The sequence below is a fragment of the Penicillium paradoxum genome (assembly GCF_028828445.1).
Source record: "Penicillium paradoxum strain IBT 22861 chromosome Unknown utg000002l_segment0_segment0, whole genome shotgun sequence".
Classification (NCBI taxonomy): domain Eukaryota; kingdom Fungi; phylum Ascomycota; class Eurotiomycetes; order Eurotiales; family Aspergillaceae; genus Penicillium; species Penicillium paradoxum.
This window is the reverse complement of record NW_026643180.1, coordinates 4,996,791-5,014,865: the sequence shown is the minus strand read 5'-3', so window position 1 is coordinate 5,014,865 and position 18,075 is coordinate 4,996,791. Positions and strand designations below refer to the sequence as shown.

General features: G+C 50.5%; 4 protein-coding genes across 4 annotated transcripts; all 4 read right to left on the bottom strand.

Annotated features, from left to right (window-relative positions):
• Nucleotides 1-20: 20 nt before the first annotated feature.
• N7457_001772 (Zn(II)2Cys6 transcription factor) lies at nucleotides 21-3,094 on the bottom strand (the record flags this gene model as incomplete). The annotated part of the gene is given in 4 exon segments (XM_057172818.1): nucleotides 21-744; nucleotides 759-1,057; nucleotides 1,117-2,038; nucleotides 2,115-3,094. 4 exon segments carry the CDS (start codon nucleotides 3,092-3,094, stop codon nucleotides 21-23), a joined length of 2,925 nt encoding a protein of 974 aa, XP_057036721.1.
• A 5,961-nt stretch (nucleotides 3,095-9,055) lies between these two features.
• Nucleotides 9,056-10,440, bottom strand: N7457_001771 (60S ribosomal protein uL4; the record flags this gene model as incomplete). The annotated part of the gene is made up of 4 exons (XM_057172817.1): nucleotides 9,056-9,818; nucleotides 9,891-10,041; nucleotides 10,167-10,261; nucleotides 10,331-10,440. 4 exons carry the CDS (start codon nucleotides 10,438-10,440, stop codon nucleotides 9,056-9,058), a joined length of 1,119 nt encoding a protein of 372 aa, XP_057036720.1.
• Nucleotides 10,441-11,215: 775 nt separating this feature from the next.
• Nucleotides 11,216-12,604, bottom strand: N7457_001770 (lytic polysaccharide monooxygenase AA11 family protein; the record flags this gene model as incomplete). Its single annotated transcript, XM_057172816.1, has 1 exon — nucleotides 11,216-12,604. The coding sequence occupies one exon, from the start codon at nucleotides 12,602-12,604 to the stop codon at nucleotides 11,216-11,218; it is 1,389 nt and encodes a 462-aa protein (XP_057036719.1).
• Nucleotides 12,605-15,449: 2,845 nt separating this feature from the next.
• On the bottom strand, nucleotides 15,450-16,406 carry N7457_001769 (IMPACT family protein; the record flags this gene model as incomplete). The annotated part of the gene is made up of 1 exon (XM_057172815.1): nucleotides 15,450-16,406. The coding sequence occupies one exon, from the start codon at nucleotides 16,404-16,406 to the stop codon at nucleotides 15,450-15,452; it is 957 nt and encodes a 318-aa protein (XP_057036718.1).
• Between the last annotated feature and the right edge of the window lie 1,669 nt (nucleotides 16,407-18,075).

Here is an 18,075-nt window from a genome sequence, read left to right as displayed (position 1 = left end):
AGGGAAAGAGAATTCCCATTTCAGGGATCTCTTATCCAGGCAATACCACTCTCCGAGATGAGTGTCTTGTCAAGTCGCAGAGCATTCAAAAGGACTTCTTTGGGCATGGATCCGGTGAAAAGATCCTCGCCCAGAGTGCCCGGCGGGGTGGAATGCAACGCGCCAGAGTGGACTTTAGTCTCGAGTGATGGGCCATCAAGAGCAAAGCCCTGTTTCTCGGGGAAGGCGCTGCGCTCGTTCAGACAATTAATCATCAGACCCAGACGTCTGTGGAGAGCTGAGACTAGTTGCAAAGAACTATCCCAGTAGCGGCCCAGTTCCTGGACTGTGGCGAGCGCGCCTCTAGTGTATGAGATACACTCGCTCAGTTGAGAAGCAAGACCAGCGGAGCTGAGGACATCGACAGCCGATAGGATCACGTAACCGAGGAAGGGGTTCAGGAAAGTCATATGGGATACAGAGGGCTCTATGTTATGGCGGGATTGAATAATGTCCTTAGCGTATTCGTCGAAGGTGAGAGATATACGGAGGATCTCGACGGCGTGGTATCGAGCGCGATGGATGTACCGGCCGAGAACTTCGGGTTGTAAGCTTTGGTAGCGGGCGTGTCTGTATAGTTTCATCAAACTGGCGTGGTAGAATAGATGAGTGGAGATGAAAGTGTCTGCTTTTCTTTGACGAATGCTTCGTTCCAGGTTTATGTGGGAAAATACGAGGTAGTCGGGGAGTTGGTTCATCCATTGGCTTGATTTTTGAACGATGGTGATGTGGAATTCTTCGGCGAGTCGACTATATGATTCCGGGGGATGTGCGGTAAACGGATTATGTGGAGGGAGATTTCCCCCCAAATAGCCATGATCTCGACCAAAAAGGCCATCGGGCTTAGTGTGGAGCGGTCATTGCTGGGGGAACTTGGGGTGTAGTTGAGGAAGGATTGGAAATAGGGTACCGTCGCGTATTGTTGAGATTCATAGATTTCTTCTCGGCATGGAAGCCTCAGCAATGCCGCATCCGACGATATGAAAGTCGAAGAAGCGGAGTAGAGGCTAGAGAAGCGCTGTTTGTTGGTCAGTAACCAACATTCAAGTCTAAGTCAGAGGGTGTGCATGTTCTTACATCAAGCACGAATGCGATCCAAAAAGTTCGCCGTCGGCACTCAATCAAAGCCTGCGGATGTAACCCGTAGTCACAAATCTGGGTTTGATCTACGACAACGCCTCCAGCTTCCACGTTGTAGCGCAGCCCGAAGACGGCCCTTCCCGCCGCGCCTATCGAGTCCCAAGACCCAACCAGTGACCCTGCAGCATAGTACCAAAGACTCATTATGATATGGCTTTGGGCAAGTTGCAAAGAGAGTGCATGTTGGCTCTTGTTGATAGCAAAGCGTGCTATGCGAGAGTATCGTCTCATGGCTGTCATTTTGTCTGGCCTGTCTGAAAAGACGGATCCAAGAGACATCATAGAGTAAAGAAGCATCTTGTCTTCGGCAGACTTGGTGGGGTACGTCTTCAACCATACACCGAATCGTCCATGCGGGAACATATGATACAAACCATTGTTCACATGCAGGAAATAACAGTCAGTATAGTGCGTTGTCGTCTCCGGGTCACTTTCGTACGGGTCCAAGTGCCAGGAGGCCATGAGTGGGTCGTCCGAGGTGTTATCCTTGAGTTCTCCCAGGATTTCAGAGTATTCGGGCGAACGACTAGTCTCGATATATGCCGAGGGTCGTCCAAAGGTGCCATCTGCGCCGGCGAGAGGTGGTGGGAAGCGGTAGGATCGAGATCTTAAAGCTCTGTCTGCATCGGCCATGGTTTCATAGGTGGGTTCTTGACCTGATGGCGTGAGCATCGAGGCCTCTGACATCGGTGAGTGACCGGTAGTGCCAGGAAGAGAGGTTGCACTCTCCGAGGCTCGAGTGATATCGTAAGATGAGTAGGAAACGTCTAAAGCGCTCTGACTCGCGGCGGAATATTGGTCTGGTCTGCCAGATGGCCCTGCTGATCCTCTTCTCAGGGGGGCACGGTTACCCCTCGGGCTGGAAAAATATTAGCATTGACCCAACAAATGAGGTTCGGGTATTCATTTTCTTCAGAGGTCATGATCACACTTACGCACTTTCGAACCTGCACTCCCGTCCAGACTTTCGGCATTGATCGCACATAGCCTCTGGGGTCGGGTTGGGATTACACTTGATCTTCTTCTCGCGGCATGTCAGACATGCAAGCCCAAGACGTTTTCTTGGCCTACCAGCCTTTGTTACACCCCAATTAGCGTTCACGGGTGTTCCGTCGATGAATTTGGGACAGAACGATCCGTCTGCGTATACGAAGCAAAGTTCCCCGTCGATAACTCGTTCATCTACCACATGAGGCCGAATGGGCTGGTTGTGTGACCGGGTTGAACTTTCCGGTGATGATAACTCCCCACTAGGTACTTGTTCGTGGGAGGGCGTGGTGTGGAATGGCAGCTGCCCGTGTGGGAAAGACGCAGCGGACGGGTCGCTCCTTGTAGATACGTGATTTCTCATACCTCCGTGGCCATGGCCATGTAGAGCTACTTGCGACAATGGAGGCAGGCCAGTGGTATGCGGTTGTGGGAGAGATTCAGAGCGGCCTCTGTCGTGTACAGGGGTTGGCGAAAGCTGGAAGATCGGATCCTGATGATGAGGTGGATAGGGAGATTCCCGACGTCCATTGTGGGGTGTCGAAGTTACAAATGGTGGAGGGTATTGTGGTGAATTAGGACCCGGTACGGGAGTAAGTATATGTCTCACGGAGGGAAGTTGCTCTGGTTTCTGATGATGTATTGCACTGTCCTTGCCCTGGGGGCTATCTTGCTGCCGTGAGAAAGGATCAGATCCAAATTGTAAACTGGTCGGTACACGGGGGGGCGGGAGCTGATATGGGGGATCTCCGGATTCTTGTAAATTAGCTGAAAGCTCGGATTGCTGCTCCGAGGATGGGCGATCGGTGGTGGGTAACATACGACCGAAGGGTCCAACATATAAACGTGGGCTTAAACCAGAACTGAAACCGGGGGCAGAAAGAGAACCAGATGCCGATCCTGGTCCTGAGCCTGGAGTTGCTGCCATGGCGTTTGAATTATATGAATGGTGAGGAGTGAGGGTGATTCACACAAACTGGCTGTCTACATAACAGACTCAAGTAACAGCCAGTGTGGCAAGCTTTTGTGTTCAATGTTTTCGTACTGTTCAGTAGGTATACTGTCAAGTAATGCGCTTGGTCTGGTATGATCCGGTGAGGTTTCCTTTGGCTCGTTCTCGACTCCGTGTGATTTCCAGGTCCCAAGGAGGTAGTGTACAAAATGGGGTACCTATTGAAAGGAGCCGGGCGACTTAGCAACAAGTCCCTTCTTTGATCTGTCTTCGGCAAAAAGTAGATGCTTTGCACGTACCAATGTAAGCTTTTTGGTGAGTTTGACAAAAGGATAAACAAAATCGGGACCATGCAGAAGAAGTAAAGAGTGATAGTTCGGTCGTGATATTGCAAGTTTGGAATCGAATGGCGGGCAGGGATGACAAGAGGACACAATCTGTACGGAGATGGCCAGCGAGTTTTAGACAAAAGATCTAGCGCTTGAGGTAGTCGAGATCACGTCAACTCGCATAGCCTGTCGGTGAAACCAAAGGGGAAAGGAATGAAAGCTGAGTTAAATGGCCAGCATCTCGCAGTAGTACCAGACAGTCACGGTGTTGGGTGCATAGTTTCCGTGCCAGGGTGTCTGCAGTATCCCAGTAGCTCGTCCCAGCATCCAAGGATTTGGCAGGCTTAGACGAGGGTCTATGAAGCTGCAGGCGTCCTCCGGAGTCACGGAAAACCGGGCCGAAGTATAGACAATGAAGAAAGGCCTGCTCGTGAAGCCCAGTAGGATCCACGCTGACCGTGAGAATAGTCGAGGTAACAAGTGGGGAGATCAACTGGCAACGAGATCTCGGTTTCAGACTATCAGGGACCTAAGAGGATAGTGGCGGCACGGTGCGGGTGGGCCTTCAACAAGGATATTCGGGAGGAATCAACGCCTTTGAAGCCCGAAATCCGCATGGATTGAATATAAAAGAGAAAAGAACCAAAGGAATCCGATCCCGACAATGAAAACGAGGAAGGATCGATGCGCCGATGACACACTATGGACGAAATAGCCTCGAAGGAAGCGCCTACCACTGGTCAGTGGGACCCTCACGTAGCGCCTGAGCGGTAGATTCCCAGGACTAAGAACGAGGAGACTTTTGCTCTTCTCGCCCGATCGAAATCCGCGGTTTCCAGCAGCTTTCCCCCCTGTAGGGCAGATCAAGAAATCCTCAGGGGAGAGACAGAAGCCCCCCAAAAAAAGAAAAGAAAGAGGAAACCAGGATACAGAAGAGAAAGCGCTCCAAATCCAAAAGGAAGAAAGATTGAACTCCCAAGGTGCCAATATGAAGAGGGATGAAAAAGGAGGGGTGTGCAGCTATCGGCTTCAAAAAAGGGCCAAAGCAGAGAGTCGCAGAGTCACAGTATTAGATGTATGCCCAGATGTATTCCGAGTACATCAAAATTACCCACTCCCCATATACTTGGCGATTGCAAGGGTTATTTACTTCTGAAATTAAATGTCTAGGTCGAAATAATCATATCCAGAGTTCACCGTAAAGCAGAGAGCAGGGGAAATTTTTTGGAATGAGACAGTCAAAGCCCATTTTAGGCGGCTCCAAAGACGCCACATTCGGAATAGGGGAGGTTACTATGTACGTTAGTACCGGAAATTTACTGAGAAATTAAACCAATTCGAGAAATTAAAGAAACAAGAAATGTTAGGGCTTATTACGGTGGGTACCAAATGATATCGGCATTTCGGGCTTCACACTAATCCCAGAGATGATGGCGTAATCTGCTGGAACGGCAATGGGGAGACTATGTGGAAGAGAGAGGGTATACGGAGAGGCATCATTATAGGGCGGCTTGGGTATGAGCCAAATAGTACCAAAGCCCGGTTCATCCGTGGCCTACTGCATCTTTATATTAATGGCAAATCCTCCACAGGGATCAAGGATTGTATGTATACGGAGTACGGAGGTAGTCTTCGCCCTCTGGACACAAAGCAACATTGAAGTCCCCACCCTGCAGTACTTTCTGCAGCATGACCAATCTCATGTCCGAGGATTAGGCATTTGAAAAATTGAGACGTGCGCCAATAGAGAACGCTCGGGCTTTGCCGCGTCTCCAACGTGGATGCAATCCATGGGGCAATTCAGAAGGCATCGCGAAACGCCACCTGCTAAAACGGAGATCAGCCATCAACGATCGTTTGGGTCTTATATAGGCAATCCGTGAAGCAAAATATGGCACGAGAAAGACACGGGTAACAGGCGATGAGCTTGATTCGGAAGAGTAAGATGCCGCGAATACGTTGGGTCTGGGACCTTCGGCCGGTGGCGCGGGGCGATTCGACGCCTAGACGGGCAAGTCCTCCCTCCCATCGGGGCCACAGGGCTAATCTCACTTTTGGATAGCCCTCTGCGAAGATCGACCTGGGTCCGCAAGTGGAGCGGGCTACGGTTTTGCACCGGGATGAGGACCTCTCAAGTTCTCCATATCTCTGTGCCCATTTCCGAACTACGAGACTCCATAGAGCGTCAAAGCCGAGACCGTCTGAGGTTATATTATGGTTCAATATTGGGATACGATGAGATACCCGTAAAATCCCCAAGGTGTGCTTAGCGCAGAGTTTTACAAGGCGCTTTATGTATACATACTGCAATTTGCCATGTTAGTCCTGCAGGGATGGCCTTCTAGAGGCATCTCAAGAACGCCAAATCCAGGCAAATCCACCCTCCGCCTGGCTTATGTCGTATTAGTCCAACGGCGATGCACTCCGGAGTTGACCACGTATGGTGTCTCAAGTGTTGGCGATCTGATCTGCAAGCCGTCACTGGGGATCGTCGTCCCATTTGAGCTCAGCCCCTACGCGGATGTGCGTTTGCTCTTCTAGGGAAAGCCTGCGATGGAATGACGTCCGAAGCTCTTTAATTGAGTTTTTTTCTTTTTTCTTTTCTTTTTTTTCTTTTTCTCTTCACTTTTCCAAGCCTCGGGACTTTCCCGTTAAACTCCAACTCGGCAGTTTGGAGCAGCCAATGCTCAACGGAACCAAGTTTCTCCGACCCAATACCGATCCACAACAGTATACAGAACATACAGACGTGCTATGTATATCTTCCAAGCTACACGGAGTACACTCCGTAGAATCTCAGACAGATCTTTACACAGGATTCAGGAACAGAGTGCAATATATCCCCCTGCAGTCTACGGAGTGACCCAAAAATGGTATGGCGTGATGCGTTGGAAAATAAAGAAAAATCAACGTCCCATCCCAATGGATAGAGCCAAAATGCCACGGTGTTCTTTTGTTCCTGGCCTTTCTAGCCCATCCTACTGGATTGCAACTCTACTACTGCAACAGCTCATGTTTTGCATCCACCGAGCCCTTAGTGTCGGATTGACTCCCGATAGCGCAAGGCGCTTTGGTCCGCACCCCTGAACCGATTCGTGTTAGGTGAGACATGTCTATACTTAGAGTACACCCGCTTCGTGATCTGCGAATAGAGACACCCCATCAGTGCACTACAGCCATTCCGGTGCTGGTGAGAAAGGATATCCCATATATCCATGCAGTAGGCACATACCTCCGTACGGAGTACGGAGTACGGAGTACAGTCTCTCCTTGCTCGTGCAGCTTATGTTCGGTTGATCTTACCGAAACTGCCCTTTGCACGTTCTTACTTTCTTTTTTTGGCTTTTTCTCGTTTGCGTGCTTTTTCAACGTAACCCTTTCGGGGCGGCGAGTTCCCCTCCGATCGAGGATCTCGGTTACCGTGTACCTGATCGATGTTGCATTTACAATTTACCTGCGCGGAACTATCGCTTTACTAGAGGAATACCAAGATACGGATCTTTGGATCTATCAATCATACCCCAGTCTTTTTTTTATGTAATACCTATTGTTGCCCACAAGTGTGAACCCAGACTGAGACATCCCCCGACGTCATCAAATCATAAAAGCACTCTAACCCTCCTCCACTCGGGTCAATAGCTGTGCAGAAAAAGTGAAAGGACATTTTGTTCGCTCCTGTACATCCTTATTGAAGCCCCGGGGCGCAGATACCTCCGACTATCAGCCGCGGACCCTGACGGTGTTCTTGGCAATCCGCTCTCGCACGTCCCTGATCTCCGTGCCCGACTGTACTAAACCGGAGCTCGCTTAGACGATCATCGGCTTTTGTATGGGTTCTCCGACTCGCTTAGTTTCCAAGGTTGTACTCCGTACTCCGTGACTACTCCGTACCTAGGTACCATAGTCCTATGGACGGAGTAGTTCGCTTTGCATGCGACGGAGTCATCATTACCGGTCTCTACCCAGGGGGACAGAAACCCCTACAACCCGTTCAGTCGGGAGAACGGCGCAAACTCTGCTTCTATACCATTGTCCTGCTATTTTTTGGACTTTTTTTTCCCTTGTTCCTTTCATGCCTCTGAGCGCCACCTCAACGCACCAGACCACCGGGAACGGGGCCCCCAAAAAAAATAGACAAAGTCAAAATAAATTGCAAAACAAAACTCGCATGTGAAGTATTCCGCGAAATAAAATAAACCTGCTTCATTGTCAACGCTTCTCAAATCTCCGCGACGTTTCAGCTTGAGTAAGAGTAAGACTGTCCGGTATGTATTTCGAGTGCCAGAAATTGCTATACCTCGCTACCGAGTTCTCGGCCAATAACAGATCAACCGAGAAACTAATAATAAATATCTTATGATCGAACTGGCGGGACTACGGCCTTTTGTTTATTTGTGGGTGTAGCTGTCATGTCGGGATACTCGCGCTAGTCCAGGAACCTTTTGCAAGCGATGCTGTATGTTTCACTTGCTTTCGGGGCATAGGTTATGCATTGGGACTTGTTTCCATGTGCATCGGCGTTATATTACCTAGGTCCTTGGGATTGGGCACTGAAGAAGCTTGTAACATGTGATATCTCGGGTGCTGCATTGTTCCTTGTGCTTGACGATTTCCAAGGGCGTGCGGGATTTGTTGGGATATTGTACGGGTATGTACGGAGTATACATACCCAGGTCCTTCTGTATATAGGTGTACGGTTGAAGACTTTCAAGGTTTAAGCCACCGGTTTTGCTTCTGCCGATAGAACGAAAGACTGTATCGTCTCCATCTACAACTGCCTCGGGTGGATTGCTTTTTTCCGTATGTCTAGCCGGAGAGCGTTACGTCTAACCGTAGAGCGTCTACTGAGGAACTTTATGAATCGATTATGCCATGGCCATCATCCTTGGAGCACTCGGAAGCCTGTGCTGTAGATTTGTAACACTGTCGATGAGTTGCGGATATATATCCTTTGAGCACATATTTTCATATACACTTGTAGACTATCCCCGCCCCAGTCCTACGCTCAATTAAACTAGACAATCGTGTCAATTGCATGAAGTGCTGCAGATGTTGATACCTATCCTGTAAGAGAGACATGCTGAGGCTCCTTCGTTGGATTGTGACACCCAACGCCCGAGCATGTAGGTACATACCTACACTGTCCCACACAGAGGACGATACTCGGACGGATGACGCGGATGGCCGGTGCCTTGAAGGCACGATATGTGAATAAGCCAAGACAAATGTCCTGTAGATAAACATCAATGTTTCCCTCGTGAGCGTTGGCAAAAGCATCTACATATCGTACCCAAAGAGCCCCGGTGGATCCATGGATCCATGCCGACGCCAATCTCTCGAAGATCATCGCCAGATGTATGGGGAATACCGAGCTGATCCAAAGGATACATGGGACCACAGAAAACAAACACCCAACCTACACATCTACAAGACTTACCAGGCAAGATACAGAGATTTCGAGGGCCACATAATAAGAACATAGAACCGATCACATTACTACTCCAAATAGACCCATGGGTATTGCAAAAAAGGCATTGAATTCATTTTTGCTGACTACCATTTTGCCAACCAACCGTTAACAAAGAGCTAGCAGAAGAGAGAAACCCGCTTAGTTCTCGTAGAGAGTGGCGAGGAAAGTCTCAGCAGGAGCAGTAGGCTTGCCACCCTCGACGGTCTGCTGGCCAAGCTTCTGCTTGGAGTAGGCAGCGGCGTAGGGGTTGAGGCGGAGCATGACCTGCTTGTTGCGGAGAGGGTTCTTCTTCTGGACGTTGACACGCTTGGTGCGGGCCTCACCCTTGGGGGCGCGGAGGACGGACTGGATTTCAGAAGAGTTGATGAGGCGGGTGATATCGGCGTTGGCAACCAGGTTGGAGGGCAGGAGGTAATCCCGCTTGAGAGCCGAGGGGGTGGTGGTGGTGCCGTAGACCTGGTCGAGGGCCTGGAAGGCGGAGGAGGTCCAGATGACGAAGCGGCCGAGGTGACCACCGGGGGCGAGCTGGAGGAGGTTGAGGGAGAAGACGGGGGAGGTCTCAACACCGGGGATGTTGCGGAAGGCCTTGACGAGGTCCTTGCCGTCGGTCTCGGGGTTGTAGACAACGAGGGGACCGCGGCGCTGGCGGAAGCGGCGGTTACGGAGCTTACCCTTACCGGCGCGCATCTTGCGGGACTTCTGGACCTTGACGAGATCGGGACCGGCACCGACAGCCTGGAGGAGAGCGATGGCAGCCTTGGTCTTGGTCAGAGCAGCACCCTCGAAGACCTTGGAGTCAACGACGAGGGGAACCTCGGGGACGTTGGCGACACGGTGACCGCGAGCGAAGAGCAGAGCGGGGGAGGCAGAAGCAGCCAGAGCGGAGGCGGTAGCGAAACGACTGTTGGCGGGAAATTATTAGTTCTTTGTCGTTCTTTCCCGGGCGTTCCAATTCTTCGTAGATTCAACATACCGCTGGCCAACGTTGACCTTCTGGTGCCACTTGCGCCAGACCTTGGTAGGGGCGAACATACGACCGGAACGGCACTGGTTACCGAAGGCAGCCTGGCCGGCACGGTGGGTACCACCACCGGAGACACGGGGGATACGGGCAACAGCACGACCTAATCAATCGAAACAATCTAGTCAGCGCTACGTTCTCCATCCCGAAGAATTTGATGATCGCAAATCTCTTTGCGAGTTCGGATCTGATTCTCCCAATCTCGAAAATTGGGCCAATTTCACGTACCGGTACCCCAGGACTCAGCAGAGGTCTGTTCACCAGCCTTCTCGCTCACGGCGTAGGGCTGGCGCTTGTTCTTGGCCATACCGGTGTGAACCTGCCTGTAGAGCGACCGTCAGCACTTCCCCTCCATCGATTTGTGAATCCTTCAATTTCGTGGCGAGCCATACTGGACAATATCCGGGCGGATAGGAGCAGAGAACACAGAGGGAAGGGGGTGGGAGGCCCCGGAGGGCTTGCCCTCAGCCGTGGCGATCGAGACAGTCGGGCGGGAGGCCATTGTTGCTGGTCGGTGTCGATGTGAGGTTGAAGATCCAATCTCTGACTCGGGGGGCTTCAAGCTCGGTGGATTTTTTCGCTTACTGAGATTTCGCTGTGGGGCGGCAAACCCTAAGCCCTTCTTACTAGACACGGTTTAGCGCACTGGCCTACTTATCTAATCTTAAAGATCACGTGCTAACCCCACAAGTGGGTCTGATGTGTATCTGGCAGATGGTCCGAAATGAGAACATTGTCAACACTACCTACCTATTACCAACTCGAAAGGGTCATCTCAGATATAAACCTGGCCAGCTTCTGGGAGGAGAGCCTCCTCAATCTTTTTGCCCTTTTGGATACCAGTCTCATTAGTGCGCAACGACATCTACGAACGTCATCCAAGAACGACGGGGACAAACCTACGAGTGGACGTGAAACAGGCACCATCATTGCCCAAGCAGTACTCCGTACAGACCTCTATATTCGGCTGACAATGCCATATATACAATACCCAAGTGCGTTGCTATTTCAACTGATACAAAGTACAGCCAAGCTATGTTCATATTGAGACTTATGAGATGTCCTATTTTCCTAGCCCCTTAAATGTACAGAATGAAAGTGACATAAATTGTACCGAAATCTAAGAGGGTTCAGCCCAGTACGAATACCTTGGAGCTAAAAGAAGGGATGAAACAAAGCACAAAGAAAGAATTGAAAAGAATATCATCAGAAAAATATCATCCAGTGATGAAGAAATGTCATAACATCCGAGGCCAGCGGATCTTGTTGCCAGGTATCTAAGAGAAGTGAGAGCCGTGGATGTTGCGCTTGCGGAAACGCATGCTTGAAATGTGACGCGCCTTCTTGGAGGCAGCGACAACGAGTTCTGCGCTTTGACCGGCGTTGCACTCGGTGCCAGTCGACATCGGCTGGGACACAGTCCAGGTGCCAGAAGCGCAGCGCTGGAATGAGCTGCCTGAGATGCAGTTCCACTGACCCTCGGTACTGCAGGCACCCGTCAAGGCACCGGAGCTGGAGCTGGAGCTGGAGACGGAAGTGGAGCCATACTCGCCATCAGACTCGGAGGCGGAAGACTCAGAGCTGGAGTTGGAGCTGGAGCCGGAAGTGGAGCCGTACTCGCTAGCAGACTCGGAGACGGAAGACTCAGAGCTGGATTCAGGAGCTGGGGCAGCAGCTGTGGGGGCGGGCTCAAAATCTGCGGATGCGTTTGATGGAACAGCCGAAGCGACAGACACTGAGACAGAGAGGGTAGGAGCGCTTCCCGCAGGCGCGGAAGAAGTGCCAGCGGAACCAGCGCCAGCGGAATCAGAGCCAGCAGAATCAGCGCCAGAAGCACCAGCAGCACCAGCACCAGCGGAGTCATAACCGGAGGAACCAGAGCTAGAGGCAGAGCTAGAGCCAGAGTCAGAGCTGGAAGAGCTGGAGGAAGCAGTGTTGCCGGCGCCGCCGAAGGAAGCAGCGCCAGTGCAAGCCTCGGAACCCTCCTGGGCGAGATTGGCAGGGTTACCAGCGTACTCGACATAGTCACCTGCCTGGGGGAAACGGATATCGAGATTCTCCTTGGTCATGCAGCCGTTGATATTTGCGACGAACATAGAGGGGAAGTTTGCAGCGCGTCTCTCGAGTTCCTCGGGGGAGCGCTTGGAGGCACCACCGGAAACAGTGATGGGTGCGCAGTTCATGTACATCTCGCGGTTGCCGATGCGGTTGAACCAAGTCCAGGCCAAAGTGTACTTGCCAGCGGAGATGCCGTCAGGAATGCTAAAGTTGAAAGTGGAAGCACCAAGAGCGTTAGGGTTAGCGGCCAGGTTGCCCTCGATGTTCGCAGGGCAGCCACCCTCGAAGGACTTGATCACTTTCCACTCGGAGGACTTGGAGGGTTGGAGATCAGTGGTCAGACTGACCTGGCAGGATCCGCCGCCGTGGATAGCGCTGCCCTTGAAGGTCAGAGGGTAGGACTCGCCGATGCCGATGATCGTCTCAAAGGCTGGGGCCTGGAAGGCGTTTTCACGAAGCTTGCAAGGGAAGTCACTGCCATCTGGGGCGAGAGGAGAGTTGTTGAGGGTATCCTCGCTGTAAGGGAAGGGCGAGGTCATGACCATATGGGCATTGACCATAGAGAGGCCCATCAGGGCAGCCATCACAGTGGACTGGATGAACATCATGGTTGATTGGACTTTTGTGAGATTTCTTGAAATTTGGTTCGACAGAAGGATGCAAAGGGATTCGATTCGTGCCAGACGAATGGAATCAAAAATGGTCAAAAGGAATGGACCTTGGCTTCGGAAGGAACGAGGAGCTGTCGTGGGATGTTAGCTTCAGGATGACAGAGATGGTGAGGCCAAGAAGGAAGATGGGATCTAGCAGTTGATATAGTGATGAACTCCACGATCTCTGACGTTAGGCATCATGTCGTGTAATAGATCTGATCACCAATCTCCCGACAATAGATCCGCAATCAGACGCAACAATAGATCGGAGGTAACCATGAAACAGACAATCACAATACCTTTGTAGCAGAGTGTATGAAACAATATGACTCAAAGATGAGCTTAAATCCAACCTCTTTGTCGATTGAACTGATACAGCCTCTTTATTGTTCTGTGTCAAAGACGAGAAGAATTGTTCCAGAAAAGGAATGTGTGAACCTGCCAGAGGCAAAATAGAGAAGAGAAAGGAAAGTAACACAGGACTAGCCTGGATGTCGAACCGGGAAGCTAAGAAATGAAGAGACTGAGTGACCTTGAAGAGAAGAAAAAAAAAGAAGTCCGGATCAGCTAGGCGTTAAAGGTATATATATCCCGACATGGGGAACTCTCGGGCCTTCCCAGCAGCACCAAGTAGAATCCCGGATCTCAGGCGCTGAATGGACCGATACTACGTGCATGGCACTCAGCCAGACACACAACGAAAATGATCTCCATAGGTCAAGACAGAGACATCCGTTTGGCTGACCTGTACTTCAGGCTTCAGAGTGGGGTCAAAACGGAGGTGAGAGCTGGGACGTTTCAGAAGTCCCCATTTTGGCTCTCCACTGAGGTTGGCAACTTGCAAACCACGACAGATGCAGCGAATGGGCAAAACAAAGATGACCAGTGGGACGATCGGAAAGACACCTCGCATCGATCCGCCGGACTGGGCGGCTGGCGAGTAACCAACCACCGCCCACACTGGCGCAAGGTACAACGTCAAAGCCCCCTGGATTGTCGCACCATCAACCGCTGGCCCAGAAGCACTCTGGGTATTGGCTGTCAGTATAGCCGCCCAGGCTTTTCTCAGCGGGTCGACTGCCAATTATGGGATTCTCGGTGGCAAGAACTTCACCCTCCCCCTAGTGTGATTGTTGGACCTCCCTCCTTGCAACCTAAGAGTACTCCGTACGGGAATCCAGAACGCATATCATGCAGCCCTGCGACTCGCCGTGAAAGTAAACAAGAAAAAAAAAGTACCAACGAAATCTTGCATGTTCTGTTTGCCAGATGCCATCTCACGTCGGCAGTTGAGTGTGGAGTGCAGCCCAACTGTTCCCCTCTGCCAAGTCCACGCCCAGTTTAACACTCTCGAGACTAAACGTCCAAACGGTGTGCACTCTCAATGACGCTGGTTTAACGTGTTCTCTGCGTCAAACTCTGATCGCGTTTCAGTCACCACGTCACATTCTACTCCGTACATCCTATCGCAGTGTAGACACGTTATAATTTTATAAACGTCCAGGATCATTATGACAGCTCCACCAACTGCTCTAGCACTTGATTGAGCAGGCATGATTTCCGCTAGAAATCAAATAAAAGAGACTTCGGAGTACGGAGTACGGAGTAGTGGCTACTCCTCTACGGAGTGCTCCGTGCTCCCACATTTTTGAGACCTGTTTCACATAGACTACGCCGTGAACTCTTCAAGTCTGGATATAGCAGGGAACCACCGGGTTGGCGGGTGAGACACTCCTTGCAATTTCATAGGAACATGTCACACTGTTCGGATCATTCGAGATCTGGAAATGAAGTCCGAGAGGCTTGAGGTTCGTACTTCGTGTCGCTGTGACTCCGCGGTAGCACATGTGTCCATGTTGTAATACTCGTCGCTCCTCCGGGGTTTCGCCCTTTGCATGTGTATGGCTACTTCAATCTATTTCGATCGAAGCGCCTGCGGTGCATATAACGTCAAAATTAAGCAGTGCATACAAACCAGGCGCCCCATAACAGTCTTACTCGGTGCGTGTTAGCGAAATGCCGTACTCCGTAGGAGACCCTGCATATCGGCTTGCATGTGTGCTGATATCTGGCGCAACTCAGTTCCACTTCTACGGAGTACGAAATACATAGACCGATGATTATTGGAGACATTGAGATATTGGAAACCCTGAAAAGGAGATGGGGAGACATTTCCAATCGAGCGGACCGAACGACCCACTTAGGTTAGGGGATATAACTCCTACTCTTCGGTAGTCGGCAGTATCAAGTCTTTCCACACTCGGTATTCCCCAGGATGTAACTTCGTCGAAGCAGAGAATTACTGTGGCTTGTCTCATGTTATTTCCAACGTTGCCTACTCGAAAGGTACGCCATAAACCCGTCACATTGACCGAGTCCTTTGTGAGCAGCGAAGCAGATTTGTTGCAGCTGCATGTGAGCCATAAACCTGCCCATGCCGCCGTGGCTTCCAACGCGAAGACCAATCCATTGGCAAAATCCTGGTGTTCGGATCCCCATGCATTGCATTGCCCGACAGGACCGCATAGTGAGCCAAGTATCACCATTCTTCCACTGTGAGCAATATCGAATCATCAGATCGACATGTGCGGAGTAGTCTCAGTCACTTCCCCAGAAGGAAAGGCGTATCTGGCAGTGCTAGTGCCATTGATGCCCTGCTCGAGGTTTCATCAAGCACCCTGGTACGGTAGACACGGGAAGTTTCATATTGCTCGCCTCCCCAGGGCCAGATTATCCCATGTGAATGAATTGAGGTACAGACTCACAAACATCAAAAATGATCAGGGAAATCAATGTCCCCTCATTTCTTGCCCTTCTTCTTCCCCCTTTCCGGACCCGTGGTCTCCTCCTTGTCCTTTGTAAAGCCACCCTTAACCAAAGCATCACGACCAACATCATTAATGAGCCGGAACCGAGCTGGGCCAAGATGAATGCCCCCAAACCACCGCGTAACAACAACCACCACATTCCACACATCCATCAACTGCATAACATGCAATAATCGCCCTCCAGCAGCAGTCTCCCCATCATCGTCATAATCCTGAACAACTGTCTCTTCATCCGCACCACTCTTTCTCTCCCGAATGCGCCATGCACTAATATTATGCGTTGCAGCCGCAACCTTGCGATCAGTGGCCGTAAGATGATCCAGAAAAGCCTGCGCCTGCGCTAGGGATGTGACATGCGCAACCCGACCCACGAAAACTGACTTCTTCTCCGTGACAACATCCGAGAGGATCCAGTCCGGTGGAGTATCGAGGCCGAACGCATCGCGCAGCGACAACGATTCAAAGGCTTCCGTAGATTCGTCCACAGTCGCTGTCTGTGAGGGTCCCAGAACTTCGTCTTGGCCGATCCTCAATTCGGGGAACACGTCGACTGCTTCGCTGATTACGTCGAATAGACATACGGCGCCGGCTTGCCATGTTCGCCGGATGATATCTTCTAATACATCGACGGCGATCTTGCCCTCCCCGCGGGCGGCAGTGGATGCTGTTCCCAGTACTGCGGGTCGGGAGTCTGGGTATGAGGCCTCGAAGCCAAGAATGAAGGATATGTGCTGCTGTTCGGGGATTTGGAGGGTTATGACTGTGGTGTGGACATTGTTGGAGTGCATGGGGGTTCCTAGGTCGAGGGTGTTGTTGGTTGCCGTGTGCGGGGGGTTTGTGCGAGTCACGGTTACTGTATTGGGTTCATAGATGGCATTGACCGCTTCAATTTCTTCGGCGAGGTCTTGATTCTCGGGAATTAGGGACATTGTGCTGTTTAGGGAGCTTTACGCTCATGCGGGGGGAGGGTTTAATTATTTTGTTCGGATTGACCCCACAGTTTATTCAGGCATCAAGGCACACAGGCATCTCTTTTAATATGTACGAGTCGACCTAAATCACAGTGCCGTGAAATTATTCACGAGTCTTAAGGCTGTGCAATTGAAGATAACGGCTTTGATTCTTTTGCATTGAACAGTTCGCTGTCCCACCGAAAAGACTACTAAATATAGAAAAACTGAAAGCCACTTCATCCGAAGAATAACCCCATTTCCAACTCTGATCGTGAGTGGCAAGTGTCGACACAAGAATGTCGATAACCTCCATGGATGGGAGTTGAGGTTTTCAAATCCAACAAATACCAGCAATTATTGGTTGAGTGCACTCAGTACATGTAGTCAACGAAATCGTCCCACGTCCTTCAATATTCCCAGCAATCCCAAGCAAAATTCCCCATCCCAGGATTTCCGTATTCTTCTCCGGTCACAAGATGTAAAGTCCATTCCATGATGAAGAGCAGGGCCAATTGATTGTGTCTCAAGGTGACATCATCCCATCGAGTGATTCCATGACCCTCTGCCAATAATCTTTTCAGAACTGTGGCACTCGGACGTGGGCCTTTGTTTTCGTTTGAGGCTGTCCAGGAGTATGCTGGTGGGATAAACTTTCAAAGCCACAGGGACTGCCCAGAAACTTTGCAAGGTTCCTTGATGTTGCAGAGTATATTGTGTATCAGAAAGTGATTGGTGTTTTGTCGTTCATGTCTGAAATCAGGATGTATTAGTCTTCATTTTGGGTGCTTTCAGAGGATGAAGGAAGCAAGCGATGGTTTTTGTGAAATGTAACGAAGTGAAAAGAGAAGTGAAAGCTTTTTTATTTTTTATTTTTTGGTGTCACTAGAAAATCTCAACCAGAAGATATCGAGTTTTGGAAATGTGTAGCGTTTTGTCAATTGCACACCTCCTGAAAGAAGATAGATCATGAAGTCTGTTGGTTGCACGAACGGTCGTGGTTGGATTGGAAGGGATTGAAAAAACCCCAGTGGGACTGGAAGGAAACTGTGATATTGGATTAGCTTTGAAGAAACCTGGAACTGGGGCTGCAAATCTTACCAAAATTGAGTTCTCTTTTCCCATTGACTATGCATCTTTCATCTTCCTTCCTTTCTTTTGATTTCTCCCCCTCTCCTCCGGTCTCTTCGGTTTCACTTTTGACTGATTTGATAGTGATTGAGATGATAATGTTCATGATTCAAAGATGGTCCTGAAGTCGTATTGAGACCCGCCACGGTCACAGTTGCTAGAAGGGTTCAAACGATGGATTCAACGACGTGGATTGAAAGCATGGATTGAAGGAATTATTGAAGCAGACTGTGCCGATTGTCCTGAAGTTTCATGGAAACCCGCCACGGTCACAACTGCTGGAAAAGGTGTGGGAATGTCGATAGAGAGACTTGTTGTTGGTACACACTGTGCCGATTGTCCTGAAGTCTTATTGAGACTCGCCACGGCACAGTTGCTAGAAGGGTTCGAAAGCGTCGGTGGGAGGGAGCGTGGCTGGAAGGGAGCACAGTTGAAAGAAATTGTTGAAGCAGACTGTGCCGATTGTCCTGAAGTTTCATTGAAACCCGCCACGGTCACAGTTGCTGAATGGTTTCGA